Source organism: Dermacentor variabilis, chromosome 10 (assembly GCF_050947875.1).
Source record: "Dermacentor variabilis isolate Ectoservices chromosome 10, ASM5094787v1, whole genome shotgun sequence".
Taxonomy (NCBI): Eukaryota; Metazoa; Arthropoda; class Arachnida; order Ixodida; family Ixodidae; genus Dermacentor; species Dermacentor variabilis.
This window is the reverse complement of record NC_134577.1, coordinates 66,732,954-66,751,250: the sequence shown is the minus strand read 5'-3', so window position 1 is coordinate 66,751,250 and position 18,297 is coordinate 66,732,954. Positions and strand designations below refer to the sequence as shown.

Here is an 18,297-nt window from a genome sequence, read left to right as displayed (position 1 = left end):
CTGGATGTTCTCTTTGTTCTTAAAAGGGCAGTAGAGAGAAATCTCTACTTGTAGTTACAGCGGAAAATGGCGTCAATATGAAAAGGACACAGGATGAATGTTGTCTGACAACTGAAGTTTACAGAGCAACACACGAAAGGAAGATGCCACCTCCATTTGCCTACCATTAATACATGTCGTGGAATGAATCTGCAAGCAGCTGCATCTCGCAATCTAACAGAGATATATAGCGGTGTTCAGACACACAAGAGGGGGTTTACTGATGAGAGAAGTAAAGGTCTCACCAAGCCGAATCTGTTTAGCCTCTACCCTAGACAGCTATAACAGTTGACATAAGAAGCATTGATAGTGGTAGTGAAGTATTGCAAAACTGCATGAAGTTAGGTTAGTGCTTTTATCGGTCATATAATTGCAGTAAACATCCACTTCCTAATTAGCAAGGATGATGTCATGCATGCTCAACAACCTCACAGGACCAAATCGCACAGTAGAGAGAGATTGTGGAGTGGAAGGGGTGCTGTCTTAATTCGGAAAAGTGTGACATAACGATGAAAGAAGAGTGAAAATTGTTACAGCATGCAGCAGCGGGCACACAGCGCTTTTACAGAGCAGACCACGGACACAAGCCCAATCTTGTGCAGCACACCGTCGTAGTACCAAACATGGCCTAGTGCTGTCGGAAATCGGCACCAGCACTGGCCTGATGCTGGCATTTCAGCAAGTGCCCAAATGCCAGCGCTGGGCATCTGGAGATCGTGGAGGCTTTCTAAGAAGCGTGCACGAGCTCCGGGTGGTCCGAAAGCCCGTGATTCGGGCCGCAGATCGGGCTCGAACCGCCTGACGTGATCTTGATTCGGGCCGGGTCACATACAGAGCCTGGCTCGAGAACATGGACGCTATGGCAGAATAGTCCTCGAGCTTCACATGCAGAATTTGTTTGAAGAATTAGAAATACTTGTTTGACGCCCGAGTCACTGGACAACTTGCTTTTCGGCAACAGCTTATGCTGCGGTTTTGTGTTTTCCGAATATGCGCTGTAAACCATTTTACAGTGTGTTTTTGTGTGTCTATCACTCACACCCTTACACCCTAAGAACAGTTTACACCCTTTGGCTTGCCCCTTCTGCCACACAAGAATAATCGTCATCTGCCTTGATGCGTTTCCTTTCTTTATCGCTGCAAGCCCGGAACTTTCCAGTGGCGAACGGCACGCGCGTTATCAGAAGGGGCACTCCAAAGGGTGTAAACTGTTCTATGCTGATAACGCGCGTGCCATTCGTTACTGGAAAGTTCTGGGCTCGCAGCGATAAAGAAAGGAAACGCATCAAGGCAGATGACGATTTTTGTGTGGCAGAAGGGGCAAGCCAAAGGGTGTAAACTGTTCTTAGAGTGTACACCCACACTCTTAAATATGTCTACGCCCTTTGGGTCGTATCTTGTCCCACAACAATATACGTCATCTGTCTTGCCTGCATTTCCTTTCCCTAACACTGCGAGCCTGGTACTTCCAAGTCACGAACGGCCTTTGCGTTATCAGCGTGATTGCATTCTCAACAGGCAACACTCTCAGAACAATTTACACCCTTTGGCGTGCCCCTTCTGCAACACAACGATATTCGTCATCTGCCTTGATGCGTTTCCTTTCTTTATCGCTGCGAGCCTGGAACTTTGCAGTAACGAACGGCACGCGCTTTATCAGCATAGAACAGTTTACACCCTTTGGAGTGCCCCTTCTGATAACGCGCGTGCCGTTCGTTACTGGAAAGTTCCGGGCTCGCCGCGTTAAAGAAAGGAAACGCATCAAGGCAGATGAAGATTATCGTTGTGTGGCAGAAGGGGCACGACAAAGGGTGTAAACTGTTCTTTTTTGTGAAGTAGCGAACTCCAAGTTTTCTAGAAAGGAAATGCAAGCAAGGGGATGACAATTATCATTGTGGGACAAGATAAGCCCCGAAGGGAATGGGTGCTACACTTAGAGATACCTTTCGAAGGTGGAATTAATGATTATGATGAACAACGTTATGCCCCGAGCAGCTTGAGATTGGGATGGTAAACCACAAATTTGCACCCTTGAGGAGTAAAAATTGAATTTAACAAGGTCATAAATGAACTACCGTATTTACTGGAGTCTAACGCGCATATTTTTTCCCGATAAAACGGGTCAAAAAATTGCGTGCGCGTTAGAACCGAGTACGTCCAAGTACGACCCTAAATCTACGTTACTATATCGCCATCGGCATATCAATATGGCCGCCTCGTAAGCGCTTCGAGCCCAGCTGCCATAGCTTCCCCCATGTGCTGCAGTACGTGTGCTTAGGCAATGCTTCCCTTGGCTTAGATTAGTGCACCGTCCGTCTTCCCGTTTTCTGCGTTTGCGCTATCAGTATGGAAGTGCCGACTGCAAAGACATGCCGAGTTCATCACGATGCCGCAATTTAAAGGAAAGCGATCACGTGTGCAAAGGCGAACGGAAATGCGGGCAAGACAGATGACTATTATCGTTGTGTGACACATATACACTCCAAAGGTGTAAACTTTTCTTAGAGTGCACTCTAAGAACAGTTTACAGCCTTTGGCGTGCCCCTTCTGCCACACAACGATAATCGTCATCTGCCTTGATGCGTTTCCTTTCTTGAAAACGCCGCGCCCGCTACTTTCCTGTCGGGAATACTATCATGCTGATAACGCGTATGCCGTTATTTACTGGAAAGTACCGGGCTCGCAGCGTTAAAGAAAGGGAACGCATCAAGGCAGATGACGATTATCGTTGTGTGGCAGAAGGGGCACTCCAAAGGGTGTAAACTCTTCTTAGAGTGTGTACCCTTCGTACACCCTTAAACTCCTTCAGGGTGTCTTACAGGTGTTTTCGTCAAAGTTACACCCTATTTAAGACTGCGAAAATAAGGGTGTGGTAAGGGCATTTTGTACGGCATTCCACCCTTAAAGGTGTAAAAGATTTTACAGTGTACTAGGGTAAGCACGTACGTTTAATTAGCTTTTTTTAATGCGGCATGGTAAGTAAAATTTCATATAAATTATGAAAAAAAATATCGTCACCGCAACGAAGCCCTAGCAGTGTAGGGCCGGGCTCGGCAGGGGCCTCAAGCTTTTTTTAATGTCAGGCCTGGGGGGGGGTCTGGTCGCACTCGCTGTTCTTCAACGTTGGGCTCAGCCGGGCTTTTCGTGCAAGCAGCGAGCCCGGTCTCAGAAATGGGGTTCGTGCACAGCTCTGCAAAGTTCTAAACTTCCACGCACATGCTCTATTCGTACCACGACAGTGCGACATCGCGCCGTTGTTTGCTCGTGCCTCGAGTGCTATTGCTATCGAGTCATGCATGCTCTCAGACTTTTACGAAATGGCAACCCCGCGGAGTCAGAATGATTCTGGAGTCATTCACATTTTCTGACACCCGGAATGGAATTGGAGCCTGGGATTCCGGTGTGGAGTTGAAATGAAAAAAACTGTTTGAGCGCTAAATGCTGATTTTAAGCAGGACTATATACAAAGCCGGTAAATGGGCCAATTAGGCTAGACTTCGCCAATTATTACTTAATTTTTTATTCAATAACGTCTTTCACTATGTACCTATAGGTGACTACCTCTGCCTCAATAATTATAAATGCACAATACGGTATTCCTATATGGTATTTCACACCCTTCACCCTTCGTTGACCCGGAATCTTTTCCTTGTTGCAATGTTGAAGTCATTTAAAGACAAGAGCTTTTAGTTAGAGTGAACTCCTTACCTTTTTGTTAACAGGTTATTAACTCCTTAGTTTTAGTGCACTACTTAACTAAGTTGTCAAGAGTTATTTGATTTAGAAAGAGTGTGCCTGGTGTACAGCATATGGATGCCGGCCGAAAATGGCCACGTTGCAAATGGTGGCATCCTGCGGCAGCCATCAGGGATATATATAAAATGTAAAATTTTTTTTTTACAGTTCTCGATGACAGCGCATGCGCAATAACGTTCCTGGTGGTTTGTCTCTAAACATATACTTAGTCGCAAGTGAGCGTCTTTCCTCCTTCGCCTTCATTTACACACCTCTGCGTCTCTTTAGCGAGAGAGAAAGTATGGTTTGCAGCGAAACTAGAGCGCCTGACGTGCTTCGCTGCTCGAGGTGCATACACTTGCGAGATCGTCTTATCACCGTCTCGGCAGCCATTTTGGCGTACCGTCGCGCTGCCTGTAGTCGCTGGATGGATGGATGGATGGACGGAAAACTTTATTTGGTCCTGCAAGTAATAATAATTAACCACTAAGCGGGCCGCGCCCACGTCGGGACCGGAAGGCCAAGTCTCATGGCCACGTCGTGAGCCTGCTGGACAGCCCAGAATTGTTCATCCAGGTCCGGGCTGCGAAGTGCAGCCTCCCACCTGGACGCGTCCTTGATATAATCGCTGGAATGACCGATATGACAAAGTTGTACACATTCTTTTTTTTTTACTTGGATTCATAAGTAAGGCTGGGCAGCACAACTTAACATGGACGGCAGGAACGGGAAAAAAAAAAAAAAGGACAGGACATGCAATATGACCTACTGTGTCGCGATTTACAAGATATGGGCGGTATAGATGCCTGACTCACGCGGCTACCAATACGCATAGAGGTACTGTCAACGGTGCTGTCAGGCGTTATAAAAAGGAAATCTAGTATATTTATTGTTACCACTAAAGAAAAAGCAATATCCGGGACATTTGATCGTCCCGACTGCATGGGTCAAGCCGGGTCGCGGAACATTTGCTGTAAAGTCGAGACTGCACGCATCCGGCTCAATTCGGGACGATTCCACGCCGGCGCTCGCGTCGATATGGAGAAAACTAGCGTACGAAGAATCGGCTTACATAACTACCGCTACATATGTACTGGTGAACGCCTCTGTTAATTACTAAGGGATCACGCCATGAAGCAAAGACGCTAATTGAATATAATACGCGCTAAGCGCAACAACCCTTCAATAAAAATCGCGCCTCTTCTGGGAAGCGGCGCACGTTACTAAACCAGTGCCTATAGTGATCGAAAGACGCGATAACGAAGGCACTTGGTTTCGCAGACGGACACAGCGACCGTCGCGTGAGGCAAGCGGTTATCTTTCTGGAAGCGTTCGGCTATTGGCTTACGTTTGACCAGTCATCGTCAATCGTTTCTGTACATTTCTTTTTCTTTTCTTTCTTCCGTCAAACGCATCGAGCACTTCTTCAGTGTGCCTATAGCTTTTACCCTTTTCTCGACAGCCCCGGCTGAGCTGTTGCTATCAGCGGCAGCGCGCTTGACCCGAAACTCGAACGTGACTGTGCGTAACGGCGGTGACATTTAGAACGATGCGAGCGCCCAGAATACCGCCGGCGCGCTGGTGGAGACATGCGACGTTGCATGCGGCGTTTCGAAAGTTGCATCACAGAGAAAGGAATATGGTTGCATTTCGAAGCGACGGGGTGCCGGGTGGCCATGGAGCGCGAGTGTCTGGGTTGGCGGATGCTGCCTCTCGAAGCGACCGAACGGCTCTTGCGGAAACACCTCGGCATAACGTCTCTTCGAGGCCTCCTGAACGCACACGTAAGAACGTTATTTCTTAGTTTTAGATGGACTACGCATTTGTGTGGACAAATGAACGTGCATAATTGAAGGAGACGCTTTATTGCGTAGAAGCGGTTAACTCGCACGCTGACTTGGTGTGGTCGTGGGGAAACGTGATGGAGTGATGTTTTCAACTTGTCTAATTGTAGTACATCGTAACTTACAAGTTCTAGGTCGTAGCACGTCTAAACAACATCAATTTCCGCGTCTTACTTTGTGCAGTGTGTCTCTCCTTGTTTCTTTTTTTCTCTATTCTATTCTGTTAGTTGCCAATAGTGCTCGAAAACCACGTAACAAGTTGTCTAATAAGCTGCTATTGTGCATTTCTCAACTGTGGTTGAATAAGTAACGTCGCCGAAGTTAACGTTTCGACGAGAGGACTTGTGAGGGCCTCGCCTGCGCTGAATAATACAAATCGCTTTTACCGAAATGGTGGTTCTGGCGACTTTCCTTGTTCGAGCACTGTTAACATCTCAAGCTTCCATCTTGCTTTGAACTTCTGTCTTGCTTGGAAGCTACACTCGTGAATCATAATAAACCAGTCGTAGTCGTGACGTGCATGATATATAGCTTTGTTCCACTCGCCGCAGTAACTCTGTATGTATGTGGTGGAGCTTGTGGGCGTAAGGTCAAAATGCACTTGCAGTCTTTTTGTGGGAGTAGAATTCAGTGCCAAGATGACATCTCCGACATCTGTCAGAAATGATGTTAAGTTTTAAGTCAGGCTTTATGAGCTGTACATCAAGGGTGAAAAAAAGAAAGAACTCTAGAAAAAAAAATAGATTAACGACGAGCCACAGGTGACGGCCGCCTTTGAAATGGTCGTAGCTCGGAGATGGATACGCGTCAACGAAATTGGCAGGCAACTCAATTTTGGACTTGAGGATAAATCTTCAAACAAAAAACAAACAAACGAAGCTTTTATGTTTAAAAGCACCTGGTGTGCTAACGCGGCAGGTGATCTCCCCTTTCCCCCGCTGTGTTCCGTCGAGGCGGTCTCGTGACATGACGTCGCAACCAATGGGACTTAAGACATAGAGAAAGAAATGTCTTTCTCCATGCTTTAGGTGCCGTTTCGCTGCTACAGACTCCATATGCTACGGACGCCGGATTTTCCTTTCAATAGGTCATTTGACGCTTTTGCATCAAAAAGTCCGCATAGCAAAATTTATTTGAACTGCCTCTAAAAATCTTCATGCTTCGAAGGATCCCTATTAAATGCGCAGTCTTACGTACTGTCGTTAGCAAATATGAGCGGGAATACGCGGACGCGTGGCAATTAGCCTCGAAACCGAGTTAGAACCACCGTTGTTCTAACTCGGTTAGAACCACGGTGGTTCTGACAGAGTTACCGTTTACCGAGTTACCGAGTTACTAACCGGTTTCGGTCTCCCGGTGGTTCTAACCGAGCTAGAACCACCGGTAGGCCGCTCTTCCGCTGACTGTTGGCACTTGAACGGCTTGCACCGCGCCTACGTTTGTCGAAAAGGGCAGCTTATGACATTTCACTGGTCACCGAGTGCCCATATAAAGCGATTATGTGTCGCAGTGAATATGCAGCGAGTCTTTTTTGTTTGTTTCATGCTTTTATTTTTCTTCGTGCAACCGTCTGACGGGACCTTTAGATCGTGGCTCGTATTTTAAACCGACTCTTTTATATCAATCGACCCGACGAGTTGTCAGTGGCACCTTTAAAAGTGGGGCGGTGGAGTTCGACCCAATGAAGACGGACGAATAGCTTAAAAAATGAAAAGAATGAAGGGTAAACCGTCGCTTGTGTGAATTCGTTTTGTCCGTCCGTGATACGCTAAGCTCGTTCAGAACCATTTATGTAGGACACTACAGAGACCAATGTACAACAGTCAACTGCGATTCTGTAGCCTATAACGATGTCTCGAGTCCCGCTTAAACAGCGTGAAGATATCATGGAAATGTATAGAAGAGGTTATACGCAGCATGGTGCTGCTCTCCTGAAAAGCCGTCTTTTGAAGACCGTAGAGAAAGACGTTCAGCAAGAGAGGACACCCCCATGATAGACTGCAGCGCACGAAGCGGGTGAGAATAACTTCTTTCGGTTTCCTTTTCGGGCGCGCGCCTTTTGAACGCTAGCTGGCGCGCTACGCCGGTTCCGCTTGGTTCCGCTTAGTTCCGCTACTCGGCTTATCTCTCTCTCTCTCTTTTTCCTTCTGCTTCTCAATCTTGCGCGGTTCTAGCGCGGAATCGTTTATTTAATTAAATTGATTGCGAACGATCTTTAGAAGCCTCCATCGAATCTGTGCCACATGCAATTTCACAAAGTACACGCAATACGCCTTGTAATTGAGGTAATATTTATTTCGATCCATATAAACGCTCGTTCCGAGCTTTTTGTGCGTTCTTCCACCGTTGTGGCACCAGGTGAGCCGCAGTAGTTCCCGTACGAAGTTCCACCGGACGGCGTCAGCCGAAGAAAGTAAATTACAAACGGGTCATTTCGGTATTTACGCTTTACAAGAATATGCGTGTAGAGGGGAAACGTGCGAAAGTGGTGAACGGGTGACATTACAAACAAAATCAATTCGCTTTTACATACACGGCATCGAAAATACCCGACTCCCATTCCAAGCCGTACTATAAATTATGAAGAAAACATCGGATTTTCAAGCATTACCCCATTCCTGCGCATTATTTCTGGCACTTTAAGAGCGCAAGGGCACAGGCGACAGCGCGTTTCCAAAACAACTTGGCCTCAGCCGACGCGATAGTACGCCACACACACAGAGGTGGCCACGACACAGGCGCTCAACCAGACCATGCCAGACGCTCGCGACATGTCTTCTACTCGCACTCAAGAGAAATGCGTGGGTTGAAAGCCTGTTTTCAGTCCTTCAGAAGACAGAATTTTCGAGTTCTTGGTTTTAGAGCTCCTCGGCGTTATCTTTTGCGCGTTCTGCCGGCGCAAGCAACATGCTCAACTGTTTTTCCTGCCTTCTTGTATCATGGTCGAACGGGCAGAGAGAGAATCGGACTGCTGTAATGAGGGAACCTGGTTAGACACCAACCGTTGTGCCAACTTGCATCACTTATAATGTAACGCTGAGGATTGTGCGTTGATGAGAGTTCACTAAGAGACGTGCGAGTGGTAATTTTTGAAACTGTATACGAATAGAACAGGGATGACACAGAATCGAATTCGAGTTGAATAGTTTTCGAATAATACAACTTGTTTCAATGCAGTGACCGAGTTCAAAAAATATTTACTTGAGACATTCGTAAACTTCAACCAGAACATATAGAACGTAGAAATGTAGAACATAGAGCAGGTTAATCGTGGCGTTATTTTTACGGTGCACAGAAATGAGCTCCTGTATACTGTAGAATTATAGTATTTAAGGTGCTGTTCTGTCGCCACCTCTTAGGTAAAATTCAAGCGTTAAAATTAAACAATGTTTGACACAATGGTAAACTTGTGATCAAATCGAGAGTACCAGGTTACCGCTGAGATCATGGTCAGTAAGCATGCGCCGCGAAATAATGCGATATGAGAGCCAATCCCCAAACCATATCATAATGCCATATTGGTCTCTGAAGAATCACTGAAGTGCTTTTTCTTTTTGCTGCTGTTTATTTTTTTTGCCAGCTGAGAGAGTACCTTCCAGAAACGAAATTACCAGCCTAACGTTTGATCATCATCTAATTATTTATGGTGCTGAACTCGCGGTTATTTCTCACGTAGACATGCGGCTAGCAATATATACCACGTGTTTTTTAGACCACACAGTTTTCTAAAAAAATCTAATCCTTGATCTGAACTGCTTGAAGACGTGGGCATTGCTTAAGAAGATTGAAATGCATAATTCATTCGTTAATTTACTTGATTTCTATAATTAAACTCCTTCCTAATTGTTTTATGGCAGATATTGCAACATACCAATTGTAGCAGGTTAGCGTGCAAAACATGTTTACCTTAAACGAATTCTCATTATGTCACTGTTTTCGACATACGCGCCGTCTAATGTGATGAAAATGCACTGCTCAACCTCTTACTGTTTAGCAAAACGCCGTTTTATTCCCTGAACCGCAGGAATATTACCTGAACACCAAGTATTTCATCGCACACTTTGGGAATAAATACCTCGAAACTGGTATCATCCGGAGAATTCGTTCCAAATAAATACGACTTGTGAAATCATCGACTACAGTTCATAAACTGCAACATAAGCCGTACAGCAATCAACTGAAAACCTAATTAGTAAAGTTTTCGTTAAATAGTCAATTAAGCGTTTCTATTTTTCGCTCAACTAATGCCCTCCTCTTCGAGTAATCCAGCTCAACGACTAGAAATGTGCTACCTGACGCGAGCCATTTTTTAAAAAGGTTGTGCAGTCTAGAAAAGAAACAGTTGGCCTAGCTCGATGTGCGTTTGAATAAATTATAGACGTGTTGTTTGGTTGCGTAGAATACCCTGCACTTAAAGATTAAGGAAATGTTTCAAGGAAATTCAAGCTCTTGTTGAAGCTGATGAAAGATCATGCATTCCTTGGTGAGTTGGGGTTGAGTATGGTGTGCGTGAACCGCAAAATTTAATGTCAGATCTGCGCGGGAGCGACATTCCGTTCGATTGACGTCAACTAGAGCGTCAGTCGCTTTTCGAGTATTTTTTTTTTTTAGTATGATATAGTGTCGTCTGGCACCTATTGCACGTTCACTTTTGTTCTTTTGAAAGTCCCTTTCGGCGCTAGTCTTATTCCTTGCCGCTCCTCCGATGTACTGGAATTTCCCCGGCGCGAGCCCGATGTAGTAGAGATGCAGTAGAGCGCGATGTAGCAGTAGAAACACGGTAACTCTACGATGTACTGCTCCGCCACGTGCTGAAGGCGGAGTCACTGGGCACGACACTCTATCGCGTCACCCCATGCACGCGTGAGCGGAGTAGAGGAAACGTCGGACCGCTGTGCCTTCGAGATCGGCGGACCTGCCGTGGTTGCTCAGTGACTGTAGTGTTAGGCTGCTGAGCACGAGGTCGCGGGATCGAATCCCGGCCGCGGCGACCGCATTTCGATGGGGGCGAATTGCGAAAACACCCGTGCACTTAGATTTAGGTGCACGTTAAAGAACCCCATGTGGTCAAAATTTCCGGAGTGCCCCACTACGGCGTGCCTCATAACCAGAAAATGGTTGTGGCACGTAAAACCCCATAATTCAATTCGAGATCGGTGCTCATTTTTAAAGGGCACCACCTCCGGGATCGGCCCGTGAGAGAGGCTATAGAAGTTAGGAATGGCCGTATCCCATGCGTAAAAGGGGTGGTAACTCGCTGAGGAAGGCATTGTCTTCAGAATGCAGTTGTTACATTGTACCTGTTTTCGTTCGTTTCTCATCTAAATTCAGTTTATTTCAATTCAAATCAGTTTATTTTTTAGAGAGCTTCCCGGGGGGAATTACGAGTAAAAAGCGCAATAAAGTGCTTGACTAGATTCATAATCCCATACTAGGCAGTAAGTGACAGCGCAGGTAAGAATACAATCACTATGAGGTGGCAATAGATCAATGTGGAGTAGAGAAAAGATGAAATAAAACAGTACAGCTTCCATTTTAGCACAAAAAAAGCAAACAAGGACGAGTTGCCGCGAGAACAACAACAAAAATTCGGGAATATGTAGCAACTATATATTTTCACGTGCACTTAAGCGACAGTGCAACAGCATACTTAGAATGAAATAAAAAACAGAAGCAGATAAAATTGAAGACATAATCAATACATTATTAATTTTAGCACACGCACACACAAATCTTATGAGTAGAAAAATGTGGGAATACGTACTATATGGCACGTGTTTATGTAAACGTACGCGATATCGCAGCATACATGTATACGATGAGAATGTAATGACGGAACGACAAGGATCATTGTGAATGATTTCATTTATGTAGACTTTGAAAGGCAGGGGGCCCAGTATACTTCCCTGAGGCACTCCATGCAACTGTGGTAAAAATCCTTATCCTATATTTTTCAGCAAAACTGACTGTCTACGGTTAATAAGAAGAACACTAGTAATTAACACTAGTAACACTAGTAAGAGGCTTGCCACGAATTCCGCATTGTGACAATTTGTAAGGTGATATCTTGGGGTTCAGCCTCTCGAAAGCTTCAGTAAAATCATCAAACAGGCCTGAACTGAAAATATTGCTTTGAATATTTTTTGTTTTTACTTATTTATATTTAATAAAGTTGATTACGAAGAACGACCCTTTATGAATCCAAACCCTGATTCGGTTGAAGCATATTTTGCGAAATCATGATCTATATACGAAAAATATACGAAAACCCTTAGAAAAAGCTGGGATAACACAAATATGTCTATATCTGGCTGCATTGTTCTTGTCGCCAGCTTTAAATACGACCCTCATTGTGGTTCTCTTCTTGGAGCCGGAAAGAACACGAGACACAGAAATTAAATTAAAAATGTAGCTTAGTATGGCGGATATGAACCGCAACACATTTTTGACTGCCCTAATCTGCAAGTTGTCTACGTTCGAAACTTTGCTGTGTTTTTTTTAAGTCTGTGAACTTTATTTAACTTTTAGTGTAGTCTGTTGGTTAGAGAGAGAAGCTCTTGAGAGCAAGCACTCGTAGACGTTTCCAGAACGCAGGTGCTGTCTTAGGCACATTGAAGCTCGCAAAACGGTCGTTAAAAAATTCTCAGCGAGCACTGTTCCACGCAGGTCGCGGTTATAGTAAGTTACCTTTTCGGGTGACGTCATTGATCAATTTCCGGACTGTATTAGGGCGCTTCCCCCTTACGCACTCGGAAAACATGTGCTGATAGTAATTTATCTTAGTGTTTTTTTAAAATTCTCCGTTTCTCTTGCTCCTTCCTCAAAAGCGGATAAAGCCTCCCGCGTCCTAGCACGCTGAAATGTGAGATGAAATATAGTTTTGTGTATAATTCCAACAGCCAATAACTGTTGGACAAATAAAGTTTTTTTCTGTCCTATCCTGTCCTGTCCTATGCTAATTTTCTTGAGATGGGCTGACGTGATTCATGTTCTTTTTCGACAGCTTTCTCTTTCAACGAAAAATCAGCTGGATAAATTTCAGAAAGAACTTCTAAAAACTTTTTGTAGTATAACAAGTGCCAGTCATCGTATGCACCGATATCATTCCCGAATAATTCTAGGGCTTTATCAGACACGCTTTACACAACAGTTGGACTAGTTAGAGAAGAGTTGATATTATTTCAATGTATGACATAACGATGGGACAGTTGTCCCTAATATCCTGCGGCAAAATTGAACCAACGTTGATCACAGTATAGTCTCAATATTGGTAATTGGCAGGTCCAGACAGGCCGATGTTTTGAGTTTATCGCGTGTAGGTGTGCTAATAAGATTCACAAAACCGGCTGTATGAATCATTGTTATAAATTCTTCACTTATGGCAGCCTTCTGTAATATGTTTAAGTTAAAATCATCGCCATAAAAGAGGCGAAAGCCATTTCTGCAGACGTAATCCAGAAGCATTTCCCAACATGTAAGAAAGCGGGAAAAAAATGTCGTTTGGCGTTCGATAATGAACAGAAATAAAATCTTGGCCCTCGTTCACTGTTAGGATTTCATAACCGCAAGTTCTGGCACCAATTCTGTTACCAATTCACAGCTGCTCCCTGTTTCAACGTAACGTCCGTGTTTCTAGGGCCGATTGATATATGCTTGTAACCGTCCAAACGTAGAATACAGCTGTCATTACAAAACCGTGTTTATGTTATTATAATAAAGTTCGGACGAAACGTAAAATTCGCTTAACAAGAGGGAAATATGATCCGCCATATTTTTAGCAGAACTGACATTGAAGGGCAAGGAGGAACTAAATGACTCTTGCGAAAACCGAATGTTAAAGGCGAAATAAGGGTGTGGTGTTCCATTTTGTGTATGGTGCCTTTCTATGACATTACAATTTACTCAGCAGAGTTGATTTTAGCAAAATCAACTTCCGAAGAAATCTGCACAGACATGGAGCCACCTGTCCTTCTAGCAAATATTTTCCCATTATTCGAGCACAGAGACTTTTATTTGTGGGTGTGCTTGTACTTCGCTGTGATAGCTATTGGTTTCTTCCAAGGTCGGACACAAGAGCTCAGTTACATAAGTTAGTGTTATCAGCTATTCCCATGTCATTGTTTGTCAGTCTTGCTTTCTTTGCATGATGAATGTATCCCCTTCCTTGCCGACGAAATTGAAAAAAAAAAGTGGAATTATCAGGGTGTCGAGTAGGTTCGCGATGGCACACATCAACATCAGTTTCGGGTATGGGCTCATTGATTGCGGTCGTGACCTTGGTCAGATATCGGAAACGTTTTCCTGTACGACAACCCTTCATTTCAGTAATGGTATTGTGCGAGACTGTTAGATTGAACGAACCGTTTTTCAAAGCCTGGGCGCTTCACATGGAGCTTGTCATTTTCCCCTGGGAGTTTGACATTTCAAGCTTGCTCGGCGTGAACAATGCATTTTGGCGCCGGTTAACCCTACTTATAAATAAAGATATAGACATTAGCCTTTTCTAAGTTAATGACTTAGGATACTGCAGAAGTAATTCTGGCACAAGCCCATTACTGTTTTGTTCTACAATGATGTTGTGGACAAATAAAAAAAAAGAAAACAAGCCGGCAGATCCCACGCCCTGTAGGAATCGATGTTGTGCGAAGCAGATCGTGGGAACCTACCAAGTTAACAAAACGGCCATGAGAGCACCAAGACGTTGGCGGCTGTTTCATGGCCTAGATGACACGCATGTCATGACCTGTCATTTATGTTCGTCATACAGTCTTGTCGCAGTATGCCAATTTTGATCCATACCAAGTTAACGGAATGATCATGAGAACACCAAGACGTAGGCAGCTGTTCATGACCTACATGGCACGCATGTCATGAACTATGACTTATGTTGGTCATAGACTCTTGTCATACTATGCAAATTTTGGTACATACCAAGTTGACAAAACAACTGAGTGCGCCAAGACATGGGTGGCTGTTTCATGAGCTACATGACACACATGTCATGACATGCATGTAAAGGCCTATCATATATGTTTGTCATAAACTCTTGCTGCACTATGCCAATTTTTGTGCATAAAAACACGTAAGCAGATGTTTCATAACATCTGACACACATGAATATCATGACACGCATATCATGATATTCATGTCATGACCTATCATTTATGTTCGTCATACACTATTGTCATACTGTGCAAATTTTGGTACACTCCAAGTTTGTGAAACGAGCACGAGAGCACCAAGACGTAGGCAGATCGATGAATGGATGGATGGATGGGTGGGTGGATGATGGATGGATGGATGGACGGACGGACGGACGGACGGACGGACGGACGGACGGATGGATGGATGGATGGATGGATGGATGGATGGATGGATGGATGGATGGACAAACACTGTCAAAGTGGCAAATGTTCGTCAAGAAATGCTTCGCATTTAATGACATGTGAAATGCAGTGGGGCCGCACTAACTCTACCGACCTGTATAGTGCAACGCTGATTACAATATGTCCGAAATGAACACAACAAGTGGTCACACTTCTTTTTATCTGGTCTACGACACCATCTGGCATTTCTTTATTCCCGCGCACAGCCCGAAGTCCAACCGAGAGACAGCGCGACTCCATTCGTTTCGCAATGCCGCCGCGCTCCAACCATGAGACGTTACAACCCTGGGGGTCGAGCATGGCTTATGGAACCACTTGTGTTCATTGGAGAAGCCATCGAAACCTAAACGACTCACTTGAGCTCTCTCCGCAACGATGGCGGTCAGGTAGATGTCTTCGAGAGGCAAGAAGCACTCGACGTGTGTGAGCTCCTCTAGTGCGGCAATGCTGTCACCAGATATTAGGTATCCGGTCCCCGAGAGGAATGGGGGATAGGTATCTGGCACGTATTCTTTCCTAGACACATACCACTTGGAGGATACGTTGCGATTTGGTTGAGGATCGCGATACAGATAACCCCACATTGTGCGTTTGACTCCCTCCAAACCGTTCACGACGACGGCGAGGTCCCATACGCTGACCAGCATGTCATCGTCGGTCTTCAGCACAAAATTAACGCCCGAGCACTTTTCCCGAGCCCAGCGGATCAGCATCACAGTCTTGTAGGTGAGGTTCCTGTAGGTGTCGAGAAAGTCTCCCTGAACTATATCACCGTAAAGGCCCTGTTCTGTGAATACCTTGCGCTGTACTTCCGGGTAAAGTGTCTTTCCCAGCAGGAAGACGACAACGAAGTCCATTTTGAGGGCCGTGCCGCCCCAGGTATCCCGGATCGCTGCCCGAGCCTCGAAGTGGTCCGTGGTTGAAGTGACACCGATAAGCACCGAAGGTCGCTTAGCAGCCGGTTCACAAAATTTTGCCGTCTGTGTTACGTACTTCAAGCTAGGCATCGTATTTCCAGGACCGCAATGCGTCGACGAGGGAGATCGTTTAGTCTGGTAACGGGCATACTTGTAGTGTATGGTGACAAAACCAACGGAGAGCGCTGAGAGTATCGACAGCGTACGAGCTACATCAATACCTTTCATGTTGAGGTTAGGAATTAAAATCGCCGAAGGTAAAGTCAGTTTGACATACCGTTTCTGTTGCACCTGTGGCGTCGCTAACATGTGGCGGCAGCGTTTGTATTTTTTTATTGCTTGTTTGTTATCGTTTTTTTTCAGTTGTTTATTGCTTAAGCGTCGGTCGAAGGACAGCTGCGTGATTTTTCTCGTTATGTTGTTCCTTGTGCTAGCAAGTGGTTTGCACTAGCCATATTGCGTTTCTGTCTCCGAAGAAATAACTTAAATATTCTTGGCCGCATGCACTACGACATTTGGTGGGCTTGCTTCTGCAAGAGCCGTGCTCGAGCTACAGCTTTTTGTTCACGCACAAAGGGCAAGATGCCTGTCTAGAATAGGCGACGGGCTTTCCCGCGACGGCACGGGTGACATCTAGCGATAACATATGGTTTAAGGGGAGCTGGTTGTGATTTTGAGCTGTTAGTTTTCCGAAATGCTTTGTCTCGCCCTGCCAGTAGCCGCGTGCTTTCGCAGCCGATGTCGGCGTCAGATCCGCCGTACGCTGTGTCGTGCGCGTAAGTAAAAGTGAAGAGCACACGAATTGGCGCGCGCTATGAATGTTTCGTGCGTGGCTTTTACATATCATTATACTGAATTGCTCAAAATTCTGTATATACAGGGTGTTTCAGCGAACACATTCGAAAAATTTTAAACGTTGCCTGTGGCAGACACCACAATTCTAGTTCATGAGCTGGTCTACTCGAAGAGGCGGACAGTACTTGCAGAAAAAAATTGAAATGCATAATAGACTAAGAAAAAATTCACTAATAAAGTTTTTAACTGATTACCTTATGGCCCATATTGCAATTTACAAATTGTAGCCGTAGAGTTCACAAGGCGGATCCACTTGGAAGGAATTTTCAGGATGACACCAGTTTTGAGATATTCATTCCCGACTTTCGCGGAGAAATGTTTTGGCGTTCCAGTTACTTTTGTGCGTCAATTCATGAAACGACGTTTTGTTAAGAGCGCTCGGACGGGCCTGCATGAAAGCAGTTACCCGCGCGCACGTCACTGAAGGGGCCGCTCTCATTGTCCATGACCAGTGTCGCCACTGTCGTAATCACACGCCTAAGTTCCGCGACACTAAAGTCTTGAAGATGCTTGCGTCACAACTGAGCCGAGAAATCTATGAAGCTTACTGTATAAAAATGCAATCTGGCAGCTGCGTAAGCAGCTCTTCAGTGTCATTGAGCGATAAAGAGTTCAAATATTTACATGCAAATTTGTGGCACTCACGCCCGCATGCCAACGTCGGGTGATGGTTGTCTGATGATGCTCTGTCTGATGTCTGTCTGATGTCTGTCTGATGGTGATGACGGTGCCTCCGGGATCGGCGCGCATTTTAAAGCGAAAGCTTTACTGGCCGCGAACTTGCGATTTCACCGTGGCGGTGCTCAGACGAGGCACATGACGTCACACCACGTTCCTCATCACACCGCGTTCCTCGTCGTTGCGTTCACCTCCGCTCGCTTCGCCAGCGGCGTCGCATTCCTGATAGCACGTCGGAGGATTGAAAAGGAGAGCTCGCGTGCGCCACAACCACAGTTGAGGTGGCAGTGTGGACGGCGACAATTCTTATGAGCAGGGTGAGGCCTGGAATCGACATCGAAACAAGATGAAGAGGAAACGAATCGCCGAGGAAACAGATGAACAGCGCGCCGAACGACTGGCTAAACGCCGCAACATAGCTAGACAGCCAGGCTAACCTGGACTTCCAATCAAGGTTTACCAAGGCTAAGCATGTTATGCCTTAGCTTTTGCTGCATATATCCTGGCATAGCCGAGCTAAGCCACTGCCAGTTTCTTAAAGCGAAGCTTTCTTTGCCTCTTCCTTCGACTTTCCCGCTGCTGCTGTGGCTGCTGCTGTCCAGCACACTGCGTAGGGGGGGATGTTCGAGTCAGAGAGGAAAGGCGACGCGTGAAACTGGTTTGGACTCCACCGCGATGGATGGATGGATGGATGGATGGATGGATGTTATGAGCGTCCTCTTTGGAACGGGGTGGTGGGTTGCACCACCAAGCTTTTGCTATTATACTGCCCAATGTCCTACCTAAGTTAAGAAAGAAAAAAAAATACTGTGAACTCCCACAACCAAATTTTCTGATCCCCTA

The 18,297-nt window shown here is 45.5% G+C and overlaps 1 protein-coding gene and 1 long non-coding RNA gene across 2 annotated transcripts in view; one reads left to right on the top strand and one right to left on the bottom strand.

The window, feature by feature from the left end:
* The first annotated feature begins 6,951 nt into the window (after window positions 1–6,951).
* Window positions 6,952–18,297, top strand: part of LOC142559601 (uncharacterized) — a 227,424-nt gene continuing 216,078 nt past the window's right edge. The window contains exon 1 of the long non-coding RNA XR_012823170.1: window positions 6,952–7,634. This is a non-coding gene — a long non-coding RNA (uncharacterized LOC142559601). The remainder of the gene's footprint in view (window positions 7,635–18,297) is intronic.
* Window positions 15,005–16,200, bottom strand: LOC142559599 (beta-1,3-galactosyltransferase 5-like). The gene has a single exon (XM_075671179.1). The coding sequence runs from the start codon at window positions 16,147–16,149 to the stop codon at window positions 15,172–15,174; it is 978 nt and encodes a 325-aa protein (XP_075527294.1). The 5' UTR covers window positions 16,150–16,200; the 3' UTR covers window positions 15,005–15,171.